The 24,796-nt window shown below is 39.1% G+C and overlaps 1 protein-coding gene across 2 annotated transcripts in view; it reads left to right on the top strand.

The window, feature by feature from the left end:
* The window catches only part of RAPGEF2 (Rap guanine nucleotide exchange factor 2), a 127,181-nt gene extending 107,322 nt beyond the window's left edge, over positions 1–19,859 (top strand). For both annotated transcript variants that reach the window (XM_035892043.1, XM_035892042.1), the window contains 12 exons: positions 487–644; positions 3,758–3,998; positions 4,241–4,624; positions 6,252–6,463; positions 6,551–6,674; positions 8,384–8,607; positions 9,467–9,652; positions 11,393–11,545; positions 14,039–14,264; positions 15,882–16,441; positions 19,017–19,322; positions 19,773–19,859. In XM_035892043.1, coding sequence (XP_035747936.1) covers positions 487–644; positions 3,758–3,998; positions 4,241–4,624; positions 6,252–6,463; positions 6,551–6,674; positions 8,384–8,607; positions 9,467–9,652; positions 11,393–11,545; positions 14,039–14,264; positions 15,882–16,441; positions 19,017–19,322; positions 19,773–19,798 — 2,800 coding nt within the window. In that variant the 3' untranslated portion in view covers positions 19,799–19,859. The remainder of the gene's footprint in view (positions 1–486; positions 645–3,757; positions 3,999–4,240; positions 4,625–6,251; positions 6,464–6,550; positions 6,675–8,383; positions 8,608–9,466; positions 9,653–11,392; positions 11,546–14,038; positions 14,265–15,881; positions 16,442–19,016; positions 19,323–19,772) is intronic.
* Positions 19,860–24,796: the final 4,937 nt, after the last annotated feature.

Below are 24,796 nucleotides of genomic sequence, written 5' to 3'. Positions count from 1 at the left end.
TTACCTGTCTGTTGAAAGATCTTACATTGTATGGCTACAATACGTCCCGAAGTACAGTTGCAAAGCCTATCTGTGGTGGGGTGAAAAATCTGTGCAATTCAGGTCTTGTAAAACAGCACTGAGGGGACAGGAGTATTAGTCAAAGTTTGGGTGATGGGGTGGTGCAAGACTGATGAGGTGTGTACCACCTTTTGAATAAAGATGTTGGACGCTGTGAGAAATCATCAAAAAATAATGAGCCTAGCAGCTCCTCAAAGCTTAGTGGTGAACATGAGGATCTTCTGGCAGTGTGAGCAGGCAGATCTAATCACTTGGAGGGGACATTTGGGTGCTGTTGACAAAGCTAGACATCAAGCACTGTTGTCTGGAGAATTTTAACTTCTAAATAGCGTGAAAATGTAGCGGTATAGATGTCCCTCTGTCCCTCTGGTATAGCCCAAGCTCTGGATGTCTGTAAGTCCTGATTTTGTTTCTTTCTGGATGCAGTGACATTGGAATTGGCCAGTCTCAGGATGACAGCATTGTGGGACTGAGGCAAACGAAGCACATTCCTCCTGCTTTACCTGTCAGTGGAACCCTGTCATCCAGTAATCCCGATCTACTGCAGTCTCATCACCGCATCTTAGACTTCAATACTACTCCAGGTAAGGATGCTTTTTTCTTGCTGCACTTGACCTTATAATTTCCTTTCATTGATCTCCTTTTTATTTATTTTTTTTTTCGTCTGGACTTCCAGAGTCTGAAGATGCATGTGAGTTTTAGTAACTGTATGCTGTCACCCACCAATTAGCCACATATTAATGCATTAGGATTTATTACATTTGCTCCAATATACATTACACAAATGTGTTACATGTCTGTTTTTCAAGTATGTTGTACACAGCTTGCTTCTTACTGATTAAATGGCCAGTGAAAATTTATTTTGCTTGGTATTTTATAATTTGCCCTGATAGATCAGTCTTTACAAGACTGCAGTATTGTCAAATAGCACAGTAGACCATTAGCTTACAGTAAAGCGAAAGGGCGTTGGACTGGGACACAGGATGTGTTTCAGCCTTGTTCGGAACAGACTTACATAATCTTGTACTACATCTGTAAGGGGCAGAGTTCCAAAATTCCCTGTTAGTTACCCTGCCCTACAGCTGAATTATTTCTATATAAAGTGATTTAAAATCCCATTATGAAATAGATTTAAAAATGAACACATTTATCAGAGAGCAGCAAACGTGGGGGGGGAGGGGAAAGGGGGAGACTATAAGAAACTTGAGAGCCTTATCTTATGAGAAGAGTTTAGCCAGAGCTCCTGGCAGGGTTGGGATTTGGGCTCTTATCTGGCTGCAGGCAGGTTCTTAGCAGGAAACCTTCTCTGAGTTAAGTATCCAAATCTTTGCTATTAAAACGTAGCTGCTGGAGGAGGATATGGTGATGGACACTGTGCAGACACTTGGTTATTTTAGCCTAATCTTTAGAGTATTTCTCAAAAGTGGAGTATTTCTCAAAAGTAGAACTGAAAATTCAGTGCTCTTCTAAGCCTGAGGGATTTCAAAACTAAAAGGGATGGTGCTTAAACATCAGCCTATGTACTGGCTGGGTTGGTGCAATCATCACACTTGAAATTGTGATATAAGCATCCCTTTATCTCAGGTTTTTTTGGGCTAGAGAAGACTACAAGAAGGTGGTGTGTGATTTTTGTCCCAATGTCTTAAGATTGCTCCCGAGTGAATGGGAAGATTGGTATTTTTTTGTGTTTTGTCTAACGACTAGTGCCCAACACTTTGAAGGTACTCTTTTCAGCACTTTATCTATAAATGGGTGAAGATTCCATTCTCCAGCTTGCCATTTACCTAGACCAGACGGTTCTAGGTAATTAATGTGCCCTAATGCCGAGCACAGCGACTGGCTAACTTCAGAGCTGTGGACATCGCTGTCTCACACAGCTCAAACGACCTCATTAATTGAGAAGGAAAGTCATTGGAGGTCTGAAGATCCTTCAATCACAGATGGAATTTGGAGAAGTTTAATAAATGAAGAATTTTCTACTGTTTGCCTTTTGCTTTGAGGAAAGGAGATAAATAATGATATAATGCCATTGCTTCAGTGTTACAGCAGCTTTTTCATTATCTTTACAGAAAATGTATTAAGTAATTAGTGCTTTCTCACTTTTAAAAAAAAGCTCTTTTTTTTTTCCTTTGCTTAAAATTTGCCCAAATATCCATGCACTGAATATTTATAAAGCAATTCATAGGTATAATTTTTCCCTGTGTGGCAAGGAGAGGAAAAAGGGAACTGAAATAAAAACCATATACCTTAAGGGCTTTTTAGGGATGGTTGCAATGTAGATAGAAGAGTTGAATTATACCTCTATATACTTTAAGACTTGGAAAAAATTAAAGCCTGCATTTTTAATTTCTTTTATTACCTTGGACTAAATTAGAGATGTAGGCAGCTTGCAAGAAATTGAATGCGCTGGAGAAGAAAGAGAAAAGTGGTAGAACAGCTGTCCTTTGAGGTATTCGGGAATATCCCTCAGGATAGAAAATAAAACAACTTGCTGTTTTGGAAGGGTAGTCTCTGACAAGAAAATGAGAACAGCTTGAAATCTGCAAGGAGTCATTTTAGTTTCTCTTCTGATTTGCTCAGGCTTTTTCAAATACACTTTTTAAGGTTTATTTTTAAATGTTCAAATAGTCAATAGCACTTTGATTTCTCTTCTCTTGTGCTGTCTTTGCTATTCGATTGAAAGTCAAAATAATATAGTAATGATGAGCTGCCAGTCACTGGTACTTTTTTTTTCCCCATGCAAGCTTTCTAAGGGACTAGATTCCTATCATATAGCACTGCATTCTTCAGCCTGCCACTCCAGTTTCCTTTTTTGAAAAGGCATGAAGGGGGGTGTTTACAATTCTCTTCAAGTGCGGTTTTATTTAAGAATTATTGTTCTGAATTATTTGCTGCCATTGCTATAGCTGTAATCATTTCAATTGCTGGCAGACTTCTCTGTATTCTGTGTAGTGCTTTTGTTACCAGCTCTGATAGGTATGCAGCCTGAGATATTTGGAAGGTAAAATACAGTGCAAAGATGATACTTTTCTATTTGCCATTCTCTGCATTTCTTCTTATTGACTTCAGTGTTCCAGCAGAGCAGGTTATTTCCTCCTTGCACAAAACACTTGTTTCTTGGGAGCGTTAAGCGAGTTCCCACCTTGGTATTGTTTACAGTAGCTTCCTATTTTTGTAGTGTTTCTTTGAGTGGCAAGTATTTCTGCAACATCAAGAGGCAACAAGATCTAGAGAGCAGTCTGTTTTTTAATAACCTCTCGGAAAGGCTGTGTCTTTGGCATCTGCCTTCCTCAAGATGTCAAGAACCGTATAAATTATTTCAAGCATTGCTCTGTATCCCTCCTAAATAATTACCGAAGGAAGACAGGTCAATATAGAGTTGGTGATAAAAGGCAAAATTGGCTTGCTAGTTATAAGGTATTTGTACACTTGACTCAAGTACCTGGAAAGGGATAAAAACTGGCCTGTACTGATACCTGTTATGTGTAACTGATGGTGTAATCACTCGGTTCTAATATGTTTTAGTATTAGTGCTTCTCAAGCTGCAAAAATACTACTGTGAGCTTGAAAGTTACAGGCTTAGTTGCATGAATTAATAATTAGACTCAACGTAACTGATATTGTTGCTTGTTTTTATGCCATTATTTTTTGTTCTTTACTAAGTTGCATACCTTGCATGTAATTTTCTTTTTTCCAGACTTACCAGATCAAGTTCTGAGGGTTTTCAAGGCAGATCAGCAAAGTCGCTACATCATGATCAGTAAGGACACAACAGCAAAAGAAGTGGTCATCCAGGCTATCAGGGAATTTGCTCTCACTGCAACCCCTGATGCATATTCACTATGCGAAGTCTCTGTCACACCTGAGGGTGTCATCAAGCAAAGGAGGCTTCCTGATCAGTTATCCAAGCTAGCTGACAGGATACAGCTGAGCGGCAGGTGAGTCTGGAGACTGTCAGCTAAAGCTGACTATGCCAGTTTACTAAGTCAAAATCCTGTTAACAGGAGTGCTACTTAATTATTAATGTTCTGTTTCTTTACAAGAAATCGCTCCTTATGCAACTTCTAATTAATATCTAGGCCTGGTGAAATTCAGTTTATTCTACGATTCCAACTAGATGATGACAGTAACTTTTGCTAGTATTTTGTATCTAGTATCTTTCTGAATTTTGTTTTTACAGGTATTACCTGAAGAACAACATGGAAACAGAAACACTTTGTTCAGATGAAGATGCTCAAGAGTTATTAAGGGAAAGTCAAATTTCCTTACTACAGCTCAGTACTGTTGAGGTGGCTACCCAACTTTCCATGAGAAACTTTGACCTATTCCGTAACATTGAGCCCACGGAATACATAGATGACTTGTTTAAACTCAAATCAAAAACAGGTTGCACTAATCTAAAAAAGTTTGAAGAGGTGATAAATCAAGAAACATTCTGGGTGGCTTCTGAGATTCTGAGAGAAACCAATCAACTGAAAAGGATGAAGATCATTAAGCATTTCATTAAGATAGCACTGCACTGCAGAGAATGCAAGAACTTCAACTCAATGTTTGCCATCATTAGGTATTGCCCCTTAATAATTTTACTTCTAAGTAAAAAGCACAGTCTTACTTATGTCAGTCTAAAAAAAAAAGTATTTAACAGAGTAAACCAATTAATACTGCTAACATCAACACTTGGCAATCCAATAAGGAGGGCATTTTCCAGTAATCTGGACTTGACATTGAAATGTTTGCTGACATATTATTAGAAATGCTACTATTATGTACTTACTGCTCAAGACAGGCAGGCAACAGTCATTGGTGAGCACAGCACTAGAGAAACTACTACACTTACTTAAAAACAAAAGACCAAGAGAAATAGCGGTTATATGCAGAAAAATTGTAACATTGTCATAAATTAATGCGTTAGTTTCCCAAAGGGAGCTCATAATTTTATATGTAGTTCCCACTATCTTGAATTCAGTGAGCCATGATATGTTGCCTTTGGTTTTCTTTGTAACAACAGTTTCTTGGATGGAACTCTGATAATAGTCAATAGCAGACTACACTGCCTTATAATAAGCTGTAAATAAAGATCTTTTAATAAGAATGAAAAATGTACTGAAAATCTCAGAGAGAAAACCTTTCTTACTTTTGGAATGAGAAGGAGGACAGGAAACTCTAAGGTGTGTGTTTATACACATTTTTTAAAACATTCACACTTCCGTTAGAGTCTCCCAAGTTAGGCAGAAAGAACCTAACAAAAAAAAGAAAATCCCTAAATACTGTCACTTATGAAAAAGCTTGAGTAAGTTGCATTAAAATGATAATTTTATCACTCTCTCTGGCAAAAGCCCTTGTTACATTCAATCAACAGATTGAATGTGACACTTTTTTCTGAAGATCACTGGTTTTGAATACCATTCAATCAAACATGGCAAGTTCCAAAGTCAAAGATCCATGCTGATAATCAGCCAGCATCTCTGAGACAAAAATCTCAAGATTTAGCTCAGCTGCTTCAGCTGATCTCTCCGAGGAAATAAAAGCAGCCTGCTGGCTAGCGAAACCTTGAATGAAGGAAAGATTCTAGATACCAAACTTTCCCATAGGTAGAAATGAAGAGCAAGACAGGCAGTGCCGTTAAAGGAAAAAAAAAATGGGTTTTGTACCAGCTGCGGCTTCAGAATAACCTCAAATATATAGAGTCCGTTATAACAATTTGATCTAGACACAGCAAAGTCAGATGGATTATTGCAGCAAGAAGGTGGGCCACTGTGCTGTCACCACATAAACATTGTGTATGTGGAAGATGGTTTTTCCTCCAGCCTGGTAATCTGGAAATAAGTGGTGATCCTGAGGTACTCCTGATTATGAAATTGTTATAAATTCAGACACTGTTCCAAAGTAGTAAGTACATACTCTCTGTAAGGTTTAATTACTCATGCAAGTGTAGTTTTTATCTGTTTATGGTTACATCATGCAGCTATTTCCAGGTTTTTATAGCTTTTATAAAAACAATCTTAATTGTTCTGTAATACATGCTGGTGAAAGGAAGTTTTCACTTTGTTACTTTATTGACATTGTTGTGCTATGCTATTCTGGCTATATGGTATTTCTCCCACACAAAATTCAACATGGTCTTTTCTAGTATTTTTTGGTTTTTTCCTATTGTCCTTGAACTTTTTTGCACTTTTTTTGTTTGTTTCAAGTGGCCTGAATTTGGCACCAGTTGCAAGGCTCCGAACTACTTGGGAAAAGCTTCCAAGCAAGTACGAAAAACTGTTTCAAGATCTACAGGACTTATTTGATCCATCTAGGAATATGGCAAAATATCGTAACGTCCTTAACAGCCAAAACCTACAGCCCCCCATTATCCCCCTGTTTCCTGTTATCAAAAAAGACCTTACGTTCCTTCACGAAGGTAAAAGCAGAAGTACGTCGTCTTTTACCAGACACGGAAAACTACCTTTGCTACCTAATAACTGGTGGTGTTAATTGTTGATTGTAGGAAATGATTCCAAAGTGGAGGGCTTGGTCAATTTTGAGAAGCTGAGAATGATTGCAAAGGAGATACGCCATGTTGGTCGCATGGCTTCTGTCAACATGGATCCTGCTTTAATGTTTAGAACGAGGTAAGTGTGTTGTATTAGGCAGAGCTTTTCCCAGCTGAGAGAAGGCTAGGTGTCAGCAAGAGGTGCTTTTCAAGTGCCACTTGTTGTATTGGAGCATTATCAGGTTTTTGTTTGTTGTTAACAATTTACCAAAATTGTCGTGTTCTAAAACTGGAGCAATCATTACATTTTGTGTTTATCAATATATATTGAAATAGTTTATATTATTCCTTAGCTGCCACTTACTTCATAAAAATTATATTCCACCACCACCCAGTGGGAGGGAGGGGGAGATACTGTCTCAAAGACATATGTGTTAGTCTGAAATGTTGATGTGTGCCAGCCTTACCATTTTGATTTAGTAGAAGTGGCAATGTATCTGAAACAGTGTCAGCTAGTAGTGTCAGAAAACTTGGAGTGAATGCTCTTTGGCTTCATGTTAGACCAGTTTATTGCATACTCTTTTTCTTAATTTGAGTTAGAAGAGTTTGTAATATCTGACTGTATGCCCGAGTCAAGGTTCTCTTTAATATTTGTGGGCTTCCAGAACTGCTTGTCCTGAGGTCTGGTCTTTTTCTTTCTGAGCTTGTGATCTTTCTCTGTCTCTTCTTAAACCCATGCTTTACTCTTCCTGGCTCTCACTTGCAGGAAGAAGAAATGGAGGAGTTTGGGGTAAGTGGTTGGAGACAACGCACACAGACGTTCATTCTTCCCTTACCATTTGCATTGTTTCCTACTTGCTATCTTTAATTTTCCGGCGCTTTGACATTTTTTTTCTTTTGTTAACCCTTTTTTACTGACAATACATTTTAATTCAGGAGTGCTTTTGCTTTTGAGGTTAAAACATAAAAGTTGTAAATGATTTGTAAGTGGTTGTAGATAGGAGTGGGGTGTTCTTCTCCCCCACCTCCAATTTAAATTGCTAAAGGAAGTGACTTTCAGTGAAAGAGAAATTATAAAATGGCAAGGCTGCAGCAGCTGAAAATTGCTGTTTAACTTTTTATGCCTAATAAGCAATTGTCACAATCAAATACAAAAGTTAAGACTTACAGTAGCTGCTAAACTAACTTACTTCCATATTGCAATTCAGCCATCATTTTTACTCTTTAACAATTCAGGAACAATGCATAGCTTTCATATAGACATGCATACATTGAAATGTGCATGGCATTTATTTCATCATGAACTAGCTGATCATTTCATTTAACAAAAAACTGTCTTCAACCTAGGAAGTTACAAGGAACTTCTGTTCTGTAAAAGTGAGCTGCACATTTTGTATGCGGTCTGATTTAAAAAGCATTTAGAGAGCTTTCAAAATGCCTTCTGTATGTGTATTTGAATTTGAACCTCAACTGTAGTCTTCTGTCAGCATTGCTTTACTGCATGAGCTTTTCCTAATGCTCCAATCTTCTCAGTAGCTGGCTTACGTGAGAGCTAGCTTGAATGCTTTTCTAGATGTGTGAAGTGATACTGCCTAGTTGGAGCAGAACAGATTAAAATATTTGTGTAATTAAAACAGTGCCTGTAACCAAGTAAAAAGATTTCCTGACCCTCATCTTTCTATCTGTTATAGCTGTTTGACTTACTGGAATGAGGCATGTAAGCTTTGACCGTAGACTGACATTCATGCAATCTTTTGCACGTTTCATGTTTATCAAATGATACTGTGTTGGACTAAGTCATACTTTTTCCCCTCTTCTCCTCCCCCTCCTGGCCCCCCTTTGCTCCAGGTCCCTCAGCCAGGGCAGTACGAATGCAGCCGTGCTGGACGTTGCGCAAACAGGGGGGCATAAAAAGCGGGTCCGTCGCAGCTCCTTCCTTAACGCTAAAAAACTGTATGAAGATGCTCAGATGGCACGGAAAGTTAAGCAGTATCTCTCAAACTTGGATCTGGAAATGGATGAAGAGAGCCTCCAGACACTGTCTCTGCAGTGTGAGCCAGCCACCAACACACGTGAGCATTGCAATTTGCTACGGATTTCAAGGAAACTGTTAAATATACCTTTGTTTCTTCTCCAGGGAAGTAATAGTGAACAGCAACTAGACAATGAGGTGGAAAATGATGTGTCTAGTCGTTCCCAAGTACTGAACATCTATGAATCTTAAGGAAATCTTCCTGCAGATTAACAATATAGAGACATAACATTTATATAGAAGATAAGGCTTTCAGATGATGTCATGCTGAAGTGAACACAGGTTCTTTAGATGTGTCTGTACAAAGGGTAGGGAGGAGACGAAAGTTTAACTGCAGTTGTGATGTACTCGGGCTATTGCTGTGAATAGGGTTGGTCATCCTGGATATCCTGGCATTAAGAGGGAAAAGAGGATTTCCTTATGTCCAGGTGTTTGAGACATCTGGAGGGCTGTGCCTGGCTGCAGCAGAGGCAGACTTTGTGCTGGATATATCTGTTTCATTTTGATTTGAGGGAATGCTGTATCTTGTGCCCTTCCCTTCCTTCACAGTAGCAAAAAATAGTAATTATATATCCATTCTAAACTAGCTGTAGTCCTTATTATAGCCCTGTATAACTTCTGGTCATGTTTTTGGTAACTATAACAATAGTAATTTATGAGAGTCTTACTCTGTGAAAGAGAGTAAATGTTCTTGGTAATCTACATATTTTAAATTGAGTTAAATCTACCCCTCTTTTCATGTTCATCTTGTCTCCCTAAAGTTATCATACTGCATTAATTGCACAAGTATTTGAGCACCTTTTACTTGTTAATTGGAGGGCTTTGCACTGCCTAGATCAAAACTCCCACAACATTTTTAGCCAGTAGTCATTCTGTGCTTTCTCCCATTTCTTGCCAAGTGCCGAAGAGTACAGGAGACAAGCGATCTGGAAAATCTGAAACGTCACCAGTGGCTCCCCGGGCAGGCATCCAGCAGAAAGTGCAGCAGCAGCAGCAACATAAAGTAAACCAAGCATTGCAGGTCCCTGCCGTATCTCTTTATCCCTCTCGCAAGAAAGTGCCAGTCAAAGACCTCCCTCCATTTGGTAAGTGGAACAATGAAGCGTTCGGTTTAATACTCTGAAGTTTGTTTGCTTATGTCAGTGAGACATTTTTAATCAAATAAGATTCGGACATTTATTTCTGCTGGTATTATTTGCAGGTTCTACCAGTTCATGTGGTGTGTATGCCTAGTTATCTTCTCTGGAAACTGAAAGAAATAAATCTAGGAAAGCATCCTGTCAATTTAGTCAGTATAAGTATTTACCTGTTACTAGCAGCTGGAAAGAACGAATGTTTATATCTATCCTGGGATCCTGGCTTAATTTATCCAAAGGGATTAGTGACTTGGAGTTTTTGAGTGACCCATCTGAGATGCCTCAGAAGTTTTGGTGTTTTTTCAAAAGTTGAAAATGTAATGTGAAATTCAGGCCTGCTCAGACTGGTAGTCCTGTTAGAAATGTAGGCCTGAAGTTTCACGTTGAGGATTGTCCCTTTGGCTTCTGCTCCCTAGTGCTTCTTTATTGTTGCTATTCAGTTGTTGCTGCCTGCATGTCACTCAGAAAGATACTGGACTATAGGAAGTCCTTCTCATCTGACTTCCAAATTTGTGTCCGAGCACATGTACATAACATACATGTAAGAAGTTCTTTAATAATGCATATCACTTAAAGTACAGTAATATTCCTAATAAGTATATGTAGTATAACTGGCCCTTCCTACTGCGTAATGGTAATTTCACAAGAGATTCAGTTTCTGATTTCAGTTTTTCTTAGTTTTACTTGTGCACTGCTTAGGCTGCTAGCGAAACATTAGAAGCAGCTAAACGAGCAAGAAACAATTCAATATTCATCTAGTTCGTGTTGATTTTACCATTAAATTTTAATCTTAAGACGACTTTGAAGCACCATAGACTACGTTTTTTGCTCATGGTGAGAAAGTTTCTGAAAACTGATTAGGTTATGTTGATGAAGCAGCTGTAAATTATTGATAACAGCATTGTGATCCAACACATCAAAGATAAATTCTGTAGAACTCTTGAAACTAACCTCTACCACAAACATTGGCAAAACTGTCAGAGAAGCTCCGTCTTCACTTTTAAGACTGTCCCAGGGTGGATTTCTGAGGGGATGGGAAAAGAAAGATGGTTAAATGTTGCCTGAGAAAAGCAATTCTTGATGCCCTAGATCTTTACATCATACATCATCTTCAGGATGTTTTTACTCTTTAGTTTCCCAAAATAAGCTGGTGCAGAGATAGGCCTCAAAAATGAAAGGGAGAAGGCAGCTGCAGGATGGCCTTGTTTTGTAAGCCCGATCTTATTAATCTTCTTTTCAGCTTTCTTTGACCTTCTAGGCTACTCTGAATAGAAAAGAAACGGGTGAACAGTTTTGATTCTTGCTATACAAACCTTCCCTAACCAGTGAGATTTGTGTTTGTTTGTATTCAACATCATTTTAGTTCAAGTTTCTCTGTAATCATTACTATGCATATCCTTGATTTACATATCATATAGGTAGTATTCTGCAACACCAAATCTGCATATTTATTTTAGGTGGCCAGAATGAAAGACTGGCCTCACTAATATGCAGAAATACAGTACTGTATTTTAAACAGGAGTAGGCTTGAATGTTTTGCTTTGTTTAAGCTGTTTTCAGAAACTCAGAAGTATACAGGAAAAAAATTAAGGTTTTTCTGTATGGTGTCTGCTCTATAAATGCATTGTGAAACAGAAAGATGTGTTTATACTGGACTTTACATCTCCCTACATTATGTCTTATTTAAAGGCATTAACTCCCCACAAGCTTTAAAGAAAATTCTTTCATTATCTGAAGAAGGAAGTTTGGATCGTCACAAGAAACAATCTGAAGACACAGTCTCAAGTGCATCTTCACAGCTGTCCTCTCCTCCCACTTCACCGCAGAGCTCTCCAAGGAAAGGTATTAGACGTGCAATATTTCTTATCCTGTTTCCTGAAGCTCGTGGACTTTGGAAACTTCTGAGGGAGAATTTTGACTCTCAGGATAAACTACTGCTCATCCTATTTTTCTCACATATGGTCAGCAAGAGGGCAGGAAGTGAAGTGCAGAGTGGGATACGTGAAAGGATACCTGGGAACCTGATTTCAGGGATACCTGAAATCCCTCTGGTTAGCAAAAGTGAGGAAAGATAGCTTGATCTGATAGAGGATTTGATGCAGCAGGTCACTCTCACTGCAGCTGTTTCTGACACAAATATTCCCATCATCAGTGTTTCCTGCCAGCGGAAGGCTGTGCAGATTGAAACTTAAAATCTTTGTACAGCTTTGAGCACACTAGCCTATTAGAGGAATTATTTGCTGTGTCATGCATCTGGATGGGATGTGACCTATGTATGACAGGCAGGCTTAAGATATTTGGGATTCAAATCGCTAATATACAACGTTTTACTAGCAGCCTGATTTTTCAAACAATGTATAGGGATATTTGAGGAATGATATTACACATTGGAGCTTTCTTGACTGAGTTCTTTATAAGTGACTCTATAGAGTTATATTTTTAAATTGAATTTAGGACTTTAAAGGGATTTTTTTTTTTTAAGTCTGTCTGGTTTTTTTATTGTACTTGTTCTGGTTATGAATTGACAAAACAGAGGATGGAGGCATTTTCCTGTAGTTTAAACAAAAAAAAATAAAAATCCCTGTGGAATTATGATAGCCGAGTTGTATTGCAGATAACCTCTAAGTTATTCTCTTTTCAGAATATCATAAAAGTTCAGTTTAACAGTTACATAATATAACATTACAATAAAATGTATATATTTTGGGGTTGAGTCCTCATAATAGAAGTTCAGAATGCTAAAGAGATTAAGTGTGCTGGAGACTTCACTATAGCAATAACTTCCCCTAAACTGCACAGGGATGGTAAGGATTTGAAACTTATGTGGGCATCACTTTTTCTACTTCCTTATCAAATGGATAGCTAAGCCCTTTTCTTAATGTGGTAGGTGGCAGAGCTGATCAGTTGAGGCCTTACGGCTCCGGACTAATGGACCTAACCAGTTCCTCTTCTCTTGGAAGTGAGAACAGTAACAAGAATAACAATTCCCCAAGGGCCTCTGGGGTAGCTGGGGCTTATGGAAACAAAAGGGGAAAAAGTAAGTCCAGTTGCATAAGCAGAGATCTGAAAAGGGGAGAGATAATTATAGCAAGAAAGTACAAATGCCTGTCCAAAATCTCTGTTGAAGTGGTATTAACTAAGGTCAGATGGAGGAGGATGTTATGTAGAGAAGACTTAGATTATCACCTCGAGTCCTTGTAAGCCATCATCATGATTTCTCCCAGATAGTACATTAGCAAAGAGTGAATTTATATCGATATGTCCAGGCCTGTGCATTTCTTGAAAAAGGAATTGGGATTCTGTATTTGACTCATAGTGGGAAAAGTACTTTATTTTTGCAAAAAGCAAATCATAAACATGATTAGAAATTTAAAAAAAAAAAATCCTTGGTTTGATGGTGGTATGAAACTAATGGTACGTTCTTCCAGACAGAAGTGGTATGTTCTTTCAGACAAAAGCGGCAGCATTAATTCCATGTTCTTAGCAAGTGAATTGGGATAGGTCAGTTGAAGTCATCTTGACACGTATGTGTGGACTGAAAGCAAATAATGAAAACTGCAATTCCTTGTGGGTGTATGTTGTTTAATGATCTTTAACTTAGCTGGCAAAAGCATTCAGCACAACTTTGTTTAATACTAAAAGAAAAGCTGAAGTTGCTGAATTTGCCTCTGTGACATGGTTTGCAGATTTTATCTCAGTCTGGCGGTGTCACTGCTACCTCCAAATTACGGTATAATTCTGGTAACATGCGCTATTTGGAATGTAATTAGTCAGCCAAGTACCACAAAGAAAGCTTGAAAATCTGGCCCTCTCTCAGCCAAGATACGTAATAAGCGGTCAGCCCAGACATCTGGGTTTCATGTTGTATCTGCTGTTCATCTCTGAAGTGTAACTTTGCAGAACAGAAAAAACGCGTGAGGGGGTCTCCTGGAGTATTTTAAGCAGTAATCTTGTCCAGGGCCTCTCTTTTATTCCCATCCTGGAGACCGTGTTTATGCACAGGCAGTTTTTTTGAGAAGTGAGATTCCATAATGTGGGGATACAAATATGATGATGCATTTGAAAATAATTTGGGGGAGGAGGGGAGAGAAGAAGGAAGGTGGGCAGTTGGTTTCTAAATGAGCAGTGCATGTTCCCACCATCTTAAACCTCTTATTAAGAGACAGGATACACTGTGTTACACAGTTCTGCTATGTATATTTATCTTTTGCAGTGCTGCCTCTGTGTAAATGTAATTGCAGTTTTGTTTTGCTCTGGCAGCAGTACTGCCGGCTGCCTGGCAATAACTGAGCAGGCTTCTCAGAGAGTCTGATTAACGTGACGTTCCCTTTGCAGGCTATACTTTGGCTCCTAGCGGCACGGTGGATAACTTTTCAGATTCTGGTCACAGCGAAATTTCTTCCAGATCTAGTATTGTCAGCAATTCCTCTTTTGACTCTATGCCAGTCTCCCTGCATGATGAGAGGAGACAGAGGCATTCTGTCAGCATCGTGGAGACAAACCTTGGTGTGGGAAGGATTGATAGAAGAATCATGATTGAACCAGATCAATACAGCTTAGGGTAGGAATTTTATTTGTGCTTACTTACATTACACTTTCATATAGTGTGTGTGTGGCATGTATATGTATATTTATACATGTAACTTTCCCTGTACCCCTCTCATTTTTTTTTTTTTCTCCCCTGCTCTTAAAAACTACTGTTTCAATGCTACATTTTGCGATAACACTCCATTTTCTGACAAGAAGAGGTTTTGTACTCCTGAGTGTGTGATGAGGACTACGGCAGTAAGACTTCACCTCCGTAGACCTTATCACCTGAGCATCTAAATCTAGTGCTGTAGATTATCCTCTTTATGGCAGACTGGTATCCTAGCCTGTTTTCTAGATGGGGAGTTAAAAGAATTAGACGAGAAATTATTCATACAATTATTCAATGATCAAGCTGAGAACAGAAATAGATAGTAATTTTCCAGTCTGTTTCATAGAAAAGTGCATACTTATCTAACTCAAAAGTATTTTACCCCAAATATCTCTTCTAGTCAACAATAATTGGAAGCTAAAATTCACATTAGGCTGCTGGTTTTCTAGGTAATTTTCTAGGTAATTAACTTCTGTAATGGCGGGGAAGCTAGTGCTGTGAGGAGGTCTCTAAATCTCTAGCGGTGAGCCTCGCTTTGAAAATAATTGGAGCTCTGGCGCCTGTTTAGGCTCCGCTTACTTCTCTGAGCTGCTGCTTGGATGCTTCAGTCCTCTGAATGGTTTCAGGGGTTTTAATCCTGCGGATGGCAGGTCTGTTCCAAAACTGGTATACTTCAGCTTTGGGAATCCCAGGCTATGCAAACTCTTTAATCAGATATCTTAAATATGTGGAAGAGCAGGGTTGCAGGCTGCATAGCAAGCTGCCCTGGAAGGACAAATCCCAGGAGTCTGGATAGCTCTGGTAGCTTAAACAAAAGTGACACTTAGTCGGTTTTCTCTGCTGCTATGCAAGTGATAGTGTCAGGCTTACTTAATCCCTGAAAGGCTACAGAGAATGTACTTGTTCTACGAAGTAGCATGTGTTAACGTTAAAACGTTAAAATAAATTTAATAAATTAACGTTAATTTCCGTTTGCAAAAAATGTTTAAAAGTTGGCTTTCGGAGTTTCCTAAGCAGAAAAAAAATCTGAAAAACCGAAACCTAAGCTGGAATATCAGCCACCTCCTGCTAAAACTGTTTCTGACTTTCGATCCTTTGCTTCGCATGGCTGGAAAAACAGTAGAAACCCTATATATCAGTCTGTTCCCCTTTATGTATGTCAATGCGCTTTGCCTGTCTTAAAGGGCTGCTGCACAGTTAAGATTTTACCTTTTGAAATGACTCCACTGAAGTGTTAAGTTTCATTCATTTATCTGTCTGGTAATTTTTGTTTTGTTTTGTTTTATTGAGGAGGAGTTTGAAAGGGATTCCCAAAATTGAACGAGTCATCAATGCAAATAATACTTAATATAAATTGCATGAAAGCCTTCAATCATAGCATGGCTTGGGTTGGAAGGGACCTTTTAAAGGTCATCTAGTCCAAACCTCCGATATGTTTGCTTTTCCTTGACTGATGAATTCTTCATGTGTCTTGTAAATGATCTCCAATTCCAACGCTGGATTTTTTTTTTCCCGCCCCCTTCTTCAATGTGCATCTAGCTCATATGCACCACTGTCGGAGACCAGAGGCCTGTATGCTGGAGCGACTGTGCTTTCTTCTCCTAGTACAGAAGAACTGTCACAGGATCAGGGGGACAGAGCTTCGCTCGATGCAGCTGACAGTGGCCGTGGTAGCTGGACTTCTTGTTCAAGTGGTTCTCATGACAACATACAAACAATACAGCACCAGAGAAGCTGGGAGACTCTGCCTTTTGGACATGCTCATTTCGATAGTTCAGGCGATGGGGCAGGACTGTGGGCCTCGGGCAGTCATATGGACCAGCTGATGTTCCCCGATCATGGCACAAAGTATGGCAGGCAAAGTCAAGGTAGGGAGGGCCTTGACCAAGCACAGTCCAGAGCAAGCTGGGCATCCTCAACAGGCTACTGGGGAGAGGACTCAGAAGGTGATACAGGTACCATAAAGCGGAGGGGTGGGAAGGATGTTTCGATTGAAGCTGAAACCAGTAGCATAACAGCTGTACCAGCAGAGGAGTCAAAGCCAGCTCCTGTGCCCACTCATATAGCAGTGTCATCAAGTAGTACAAAGGGGCTTATTGGTAAGTTAAGTTTTGTTTACCATGAAGTATTTTAGTCCATTTGCTTATGCGTCTTTGTATTGTTCTAGAATTGTACTTTTCTCTGGTTTGGTTGTTTGGGGTTTTTTTAAGTTTTTAAAGCACAATCGAACATTTTGCAGTTTGTCTCAAATTTTCCCATTTAACTGCATTTCTTGCTAGGGAAAATATAACTTATTGTTGATTCTCAGTTCTGGCAGCACCTTTGTGTTTCAAGAGAGCCTGCCATACATCAAAACACTTGCTCAGCTGCCGGACGGTGTTTTGAGAGGTTGATGTATTTAGGTGTCTGTTCTGAAATGTGAATTTTTCTTCACAGTAAGGCTCCACATTCTATATTTAGATATCTTAATAAATGTGGCCTGATTTTTTTTTTTAAAGCCTTTATACATCTGTATGACTTGTCTGATAATTGTGAAATATTCCTTACTTCTGAAAATGGGATCACTTTGTGCTTAAATACCAACAGAGAAGTTTCTTTGGACTGCTGAAACTGAAGAGGTTCCTGAGAAATTAGAGCTGAAAGACATTTATAATCATTCAACAAAAGAAAGAACAGATAATATATAAATTAATATGAAGGTGTCCTTGGCAGTGCTTAACATTTTTCTCATACTGTTCCTTCTACACATCCCAGTCCTTGGGCCATCCAAGACCTCTGCATTTTTGCCTCTTTCATTCCTTTCATTCCCCTTCGCTTTGCCTTTATTCAGGTTAATATGAAGAACTATCTAAAAGCCATTTTGCGCTGACACAGCTGAAAAAGTTTACTGGGTTGAGGTCGTGCTGAGACCACTGTGATAAACTGTTTTTCCATTTTCTGCCCAACTATATTGCTTAGCAATGGCTCATTGCCTCAAAGCTTGGGTGCAGATGTGAATCCCTGAACTATGAAGAGGAGGAAGCTGTTCAGTTCAGGACTCCAGGTTCTAATTCATGCCGTTCTCTAATTTTACTCTTTGATGCCCTTGGTTTCCACCAGAATGCGGAACAAGCATGTCCAGACTTGCCTGTCAAGGCAGCACTTTCCACTGTGTTTTCAGAGACTTGAGAGAATGTGAGAGAGATCTGAAAATTCAAGCCACACACACTTCCATACGCTTCAGTAGTATTAACTAACTATTCTGCAAATGCAACTCTGCATATCACAGTCCAACAGAAGCCACTAGTTCTACGTGGTTCTTTTGCGCTGAATAGGCATTGATCTCTTGCAGTATTTCAAGATATTTTTCTTCTACAGAATTTCTTCTGCCTCAAAGTTACGTTTCAAAAATCATTGAAAAAAATTTCTCAGGAACTTCTTCATGCTGCTTTGCTCAGTTAAAATGATTTGTCCAAGAAAAATACTTAGATTCTGTTGGAAACTATTTGGTTTTGTTATAATACCAAGACTTTATATTTAGTCTATAAAAACTTACATCCAAGTAGCACCAGTCCATTTTAAGCTTGTACTGCCCTTTCAGTCAATTCCATGCTGCATAATGCAGGGTGATGTTGTCATCACCACTTGTGCAAGATATACAGTGTATGACAAGCTGTGGAGAGTAAATTGTCTGTGTCAGTGGTTTTTCCTGCTGCGTTTGCCTTTGTACTGTAAGTTAAGTGGTCATGTGTTAAAGGGCTAGACCCACAAAAAGTGTTCAGTATCAAAGCCCCAGCTGACCTTTGTAAGTACCTAACTCCAAAATACAGAGTCACGCCTATTGGCTTTGTGTCTCTGCAGATGCTTACAATTCTTAATCGCTGTTTCCTCCCTTGAAGTTCTCTGGAAGAGAGAACTTCTAAGTATGCCTAGAGTTAAGCCTGGTTCAGGTAAACAGTTGCGCCTCAGTGAGATCCGTGAACTAGGTGGTGGTCTTTCAGTCTTCTCTATATAATCATATTCAATCATTGTCCTTATGGGCATATTTTCAAGTTTTAATTTTGCAGATAATACAACTGTAAGAGCAGCGAGCAATAATGCATACAGAAAGTATGAAGATGAAGACTACTTCTCTTCCTTACCTTTTAGAATCATAGCTTATGTCTCATTAAGTAGTAAGATTTGTAGGGAGAAATAACGTGTCAGGTGTTCCCCTGCCCCCGCAAGATGCTAACAACAAAAGAGATGAGCTCTTAGGTGCAAAGCTCATCTTCAGGATTAAGATAGTCGTGTTTGAGGAGATGCCAATATTCCTAATGGTTGCCACTTCCGTGGACTCTTGAGTCTTCCATGTTATTTTGATCAGTGTATGTTTTATCCTATACAGTTGATGGAACAGCTTCAGTTGATAAGCTTGAACAAATTCCCTGTGTAATTTGGTGAATTTTATTACAGTTATGTTTCACTACTGGAAGAATAGCTATATCCTGTGTAGGCTGCATATTCTCTACTTTTTTGCATGGTTTATTTTTTAAGACCTCATTGTCTACCGTATGGTAGCTAACTTTTGTCCTTCAGATTTTCTCATCCTGGGATGTTGAGTCAGTTGGTGTTTATTTAACTTTCACTGCTTATTTTCCTTTGAGCTGTTTTCCTCTTACTATCTCTTATAATAATCTGTTGTTTTTCCTGCAGCACGAAAAGAGGGTCGATATCGGGAACCACCTCCAACTCCTCCTGGTTATGTAGGAATACCTATTGCTGAGTTTGCAGAAGGTGGTTCCCATCCAACCAGAAAGCCTCCAGATTACAACATAGCACTTCAGAGGTCTAGAATGGTGGCACGGACATGTGAGACCCATGGGACATCAACTCCGCAGCAGCAGTCGCATGGCCATTCCACTAGCAGGCCTGCGAACAAACCTCAGTGGCATAAACCAAATGAGTCAGATCCACGTCTTGCTCACTATCCCCCTCAAGGGTTTTCCACAGAGGAAGATGGTAAATTTCTAATTGTTAGATTTTGAGTGTGCTGCATGCAAAAATGGTCAATGCTTTCACAGGCACAAAGCAAATTACACAAATGTGTTCTGCCATAGAAATTCTTGCTGTCATTTCAGCTCTTGCCCATCTTTTAAAACTTGCTATTTGTTACCTTTTTGGAAGGGGAGGAATTCAGAAGCTATTGGAAATCTAGGAGTAGCTGTTGCGTTCTTCTGGCTGAGGAACCGCACCTAGCTCAGTTATAGCAATTGCTTTCTTTGAGAACAAAATGACGAAGGAATACTTCTCGTGAGACCTGAAATACACAGATACTTAGATTGTTTTAAAATATATACCTAATACAACGCAATGGAAAACACATGAGCACAGTACAGGTTGTTTCATTTGGTAGCAGTCTTGTCCTGTATGAACTAAATTCTATTTTCCCCTCTCCTATTGTGTTTGCAGAAGATGAACAAGTCTCTGCTGTCTAAGAGTTGGGGCTTTTCTGGATCCAGAGTGAGCCACCTTAAAGGAGAGCACAAGAAGACGTCCCTAGAATAGGAGCCTTGGAACTATAGTTAAAGGATGGTGGACCTATTTGCCTCCTTCCCTGCCTTAAAGCAGCATGGGGCTTCTTCCTCCGCCCCTCCCCCTTCTGTCCCCTCTCCCCTTGCATGTGAAATACTGTGAAGAAATTGCCCTGGCACTTTTCAAACTGTGTTGCTTGAAATGCACAGTGCAGCAATCTCCAAGCTACCACTGTCGCTGTCTGCCACATCACACAGTATCATTCCAAATTCCAAGATCATCACATCAGGATGATTAACTCTGGCTGCACTTCCCAATGCCTGGAAGGGTTTTGTTTTTTTTTTTTCAAATCTTCCTTTTAGATTTTAATCACAATCCTAGCACTTAGTCTCATTGGGATAATGAGATGAGCTAGTTGTCAAATTACATTTGGCCTTTAACCTACAAAGAGAAAAATGCATTGAAATCCCTCAAGGAGGCAGTGCTTATTTGCTTGTTTACAACGCCTTTGTTACCATTTTGTATGTTTGCGTTTCGGAGATCAAACACCGCATCTGCGTAGTAATTGCAGTATTATTTCATACCTGTAAGTAGGGTTGCCAGCCTGAGCTCCTGGAAAGAATATTGCTGTCACGTGGCCGAGCAGGGCAGAAGGGAAGGCAGAGGTTATGGGATGCAGCCTTTCCTTGACCGTCTCGCTTCGCTCTTAATGTGCCCCACCCTGGAATCTTCAGAAGTTTGTAAATGTTAGCGTTAATGGCACCCCCGGCCGTTAATGGCATCCTCCGACGGGTCTAGTGTCAATGCAGAAGCGCGCGTTTGCGCCTGGCCGGTGATGGAAGAGGACACTATGTGTCTCATACCTGTGCCTTGCGGAATACAGGATGGCATACTAAATAAGAAAGTGTCCCATTCTAATGAGACAGACGGCAACCCCACCTTTAAGTTATATATATATATATTATTTTTTTTTTTTTACTATATAGTAGTTATATTAAAAGAAAAATTAACTGGATAACATTGCAGTGAAGGCAAGTTGGGATGTCACAGCTCGTGTCAGCTGTTAACACTGATCTAATAACCTCCATCTATTGACTTTGGCATTAGGGGATAAACGAGCCTTTAAGTAATGAAAAATAACCCGTTTAGATTTGCCAGCCTTTGCAATGCAGAAATAGTCACAACTGTTAATGGCTTCATGGAACACTGCATGTGTAGAGAAGGCCAATGTGTAGCAACCACCTGCTCACAGCTGCTATTAACCCTATAATGACTGAAATGACCCTCCCCTCTATTTTTGTGTTGTTTTTGCACAGACTCCGGAGAAGTGAAGGCTGCCAATCCGAGTAGTACTCAAATGTGAGGAACTGCTGGTCTTGGATTTTTTTGTTTTGTTTTGTTTTCCATTGAACTCAGCTGATCATATTGATCAGTAGATAAACGTAAATAGCTTCAACTTTTAAAGATCAAATTGCAGTGTTTTTTCACTGTATCAAACAAATGTCAGTGCTTTATTTAATTCTCTCTCCTGTAATCATAGCTTTTGTCTATTTGCTTATATATCACATTGTCAATTACGCATTTGTAATTTTACATGTAATATGCATTAGTTGCCGGTTTTATTCTCAAGGCTATGGACCTCATGTGCATATAGAAATACAAAAATCCTAGCTCTATCACAAGTTGCACAAATGTTATATAAGCATTAAGTAATTGTAGACCATAGGACTGCTAATCTCAGTTCGCTCTGTGATGTCAAGTGCAGAATGTACAATTAACTGGTGATTTCCTCATACTTTTGATACTACTTGTACCTGTATGTCTTTTAGAAAGACATTGGTGGAGTCTGTATCCCTTTTGTATTTTTAATACAATAATTGTACATATTGGTTATATTTTTGTTGAAAATGGTAGAAATGTACTATGTTTATGCTTCTACATCCAGTTTGTATGAAGCTGGAAAATAAATAAATATAACATTAATGAAGTCCATATTGATTCTTATGCATTTTACATGTTCCACATACTTGAACAAATTTATGAAAGAAATTTTACTTCTCTGTGTATTAATATTAAAGGGACATTGCCAAGTGATGTGGGCAAACCATTGGTGTGGAGTTTTTCTTAATATACGGTCGTGTTGCTGATGGTTTTTGAGAAGTCTGGTGTGTGTACTGCTGAATGAGAGTGACCGATGTTGCGTGTCCCCAGCAGAAACATTTGAGATGCTGAAAAAGTAGTTCCTGTCGGTATGGTCTTGGGTATATATAACATGTAAACAGGTTTTAAAGGAAGGATTGTGTTGATTTGATGTTCTGTATGGTGTGAAAGGAAGGAATGCATATTTTAACATTTAAGTACGGAAAAGCATAGAAAGTGATCCATTTGAGTTTTCACCAAAAAAACGTATTTCAAGTAATAAAGCAACAGCATGCCCCGTAGTTAAAGTAGATGTGAATTCGATGTCAAATCTGTAGGGGTTTTTTTGGTTTTTTTTGGTTTTTTTTTTTTTTTTCAGATGTTTGATTCTCTCATTATTTTAGCAGCATGCAGAAGACTGGGTTAAAATGTCACTGCTAAAGCAGTTATCCCATTTAGCTTTAAAATGTTTGATGGGCGTTGTTTCCAAGTCTAAAATTAGTTCATTGCAAAGAGAAGCAACAAAATGCTCGGTATAGATTTAATTCTTCCTACCATACCTCTAGAAACATTCTGCACTTAAAATACAATCATAACCAAGATAATAATTGAAAATATAGGGCTTATGTAGACATTCTCTTTTTATCACTGGAATCTCTAGCCCCATATGGAAAGAACTTATGGTTTGTATGGCGTGCGTGTGGGTGGAACTCATCTCTGCTAGTCTGCGGCTAGTACTCGTTGGGTACACTTCAACAAGCTAGAGAACTACTGTTGATTCTGACATTAGTAGAAAGAACGCACATTTTTACATATCTTACCTGCAAATTTGTCTTTTGGTAATACTAGAGGTACATGGTTAGGGAAACAATTCCTCTTATGGACTTGAGGTATGCAAAACGTTGGTGTGCTTGTCAATTTTTTTCTATATGCTTGGTATAGTATTGAATTAGGCAGCATTCCCTATCCTCCCTCTCCTATGCGTTATGTAGAGATATCCTTGACACTCATCATCCGATACACACAGCTTAATTCATTGTGGATTGGGAGATAAAGGACACTTAACACAGCAACTAGTTCAGTAGAAGTAAAGGCCTTGCTATCCCGTGACTTCTTATGAACCAGATTTGATAGTTGTTCTACTACGTGCGATACGAACGTTGCCCTTACTGGGCGGATGCAGCGTGATGCAGGCAAGTAACCTCCCGATTGTCAGATTTTGGGTTGTTTTAACAAAAGTCACACTGAGCACTGAAATCTAAGGAAATTTTTTCTGTCTGCGGAGATGTTATTCAATTAACTGTACTCATAACTTTTTTTACTGAAACTCATCGAGACGGAGGCTACTTCTTTATGCAGTACATTACACACTGAGTCAGCCAGAAAAGTCTTAAAAGCTGAGGTATTGAAGGTACTGCTTTAATGGATTAACCTTGGTCGTCTGAAGAAGCGTGTATGTTTTGCATCTATGAATCTGAGACTAAAATACTTGGTCCGCCTAAAGTGGGGAACAGTGTTGCTACTTTAAAACAAACGAAATGCAATAAAGTTCCAGACTTCCTGGCTCATATGGATTGTACAATAGCTGAAAAAAATCACCTTTGGGGAATGCAAGTCATGATGTAATTGCAAATAATTAACACTTGGGTATTACTTGGTATGTGACAACACTTCAAAAGTACTTGTGTGGACAAAGCTTATCTGGCAGTGACAGCCTGGCTCACACTCATTAAATAACACAGATCTACTGAGGAAAATATGAACATTGTTAAAATTACTCTGAAAATTGACCCACTCGGGAGAAAGCAACCATCCGAGATGACTGGGATAATTTGGTTGCCTATCCATAGGCCATCCTTTAAGTAAGCTTTACAGTCTTGCGTCTAAAACCAGCGCGCTTTGAGAGACGGCTGGCAGTGAAAGTAGGGTTATTGCTCACCTTAGATGGAATAAATTACTTTGCTTTCCACACCACTGAAAATGCGATAAATGAAAATTTGTAGGTTTTACTAGCATAAAAAAAATCTTTAAAGCTCTGTCTTGCTTATATGAAGTGACTGTTTAGGAAGGAGTACATAATGCCCCAGGTACCAGAATATTAGCTATTCTTCAAATTCATAAATTGACATAATTGTATCACAGGAACAACCCAGGAAGCCATAAACCTTGAAGGCATTCAACTACTAGCAGCCATCAACTGCATAATACAAGCTATTCTCATTTGGTTTGCCTGCGATTAAATTTATATGGGGACAGCACCCACAACAGCACTCTGGGGAGAAAAGAGGCTTTGCTCTCTGTGTCAAGGCTCAGTTTGTGTTAATCAGCAGTGCTGGCTTCTCCTTAAGCGTAGACTTGTCTACCTCAGCTTTGCATTTGGTGACGCTCTCTCATGGCTTGGCATGCTTAGTCTTCTTCAGTCGGGAGAATTTGTTTGGATATTTATTTTTGGGTGCATCCTTAAATGGAGCGTTTTGTCCTAGCTCCTCTAACCTCTGAAAGTAGCACTGCTTTCTTTGCAGCACTGTTGCGCTTGCTAGCATGGAACTGTTACATATATGTATATATATGTAAAAAAATATTGTATACTAATGCAGTAATCACTTTTTTTTTTTTAGCTAAACCGTCTGCACTGGAAAAAAAGCCACTACAGCATTATTTAAAGGCATTTGAGGGGTGCAGTTTGTAAATACATTTTTCCCCTGAAGCTTGCACCAGGGTAGTGATGTTTAAAATACCTTCTCAGTCATTGCTAAAGTATTTTGACATGCAGTTGTTATCTTCTGATACAGTTCCAGCAAAAAAAATGGCCACTTGCCCCA

Source organism: Egretta garzetta, unplaced genomic scaffold (assembly GCF_000687185.1).
Source record: "Egretta garzetta isolate BGI_Z169 unplaced genomic scaffold, ASM68718v1 scaffold114, whole genome shotgun sequence".
NCBI classification, from domain to species: domain Eukaryota; kingdom Metazoa; phylum Chordata; class Aves; order Pelecaniformes; family Ardeidae; genus Egretta; species Egretta garzetta.
This window is presented reverse-complemented; position numbering and strand designations above follow the sequence as displayed.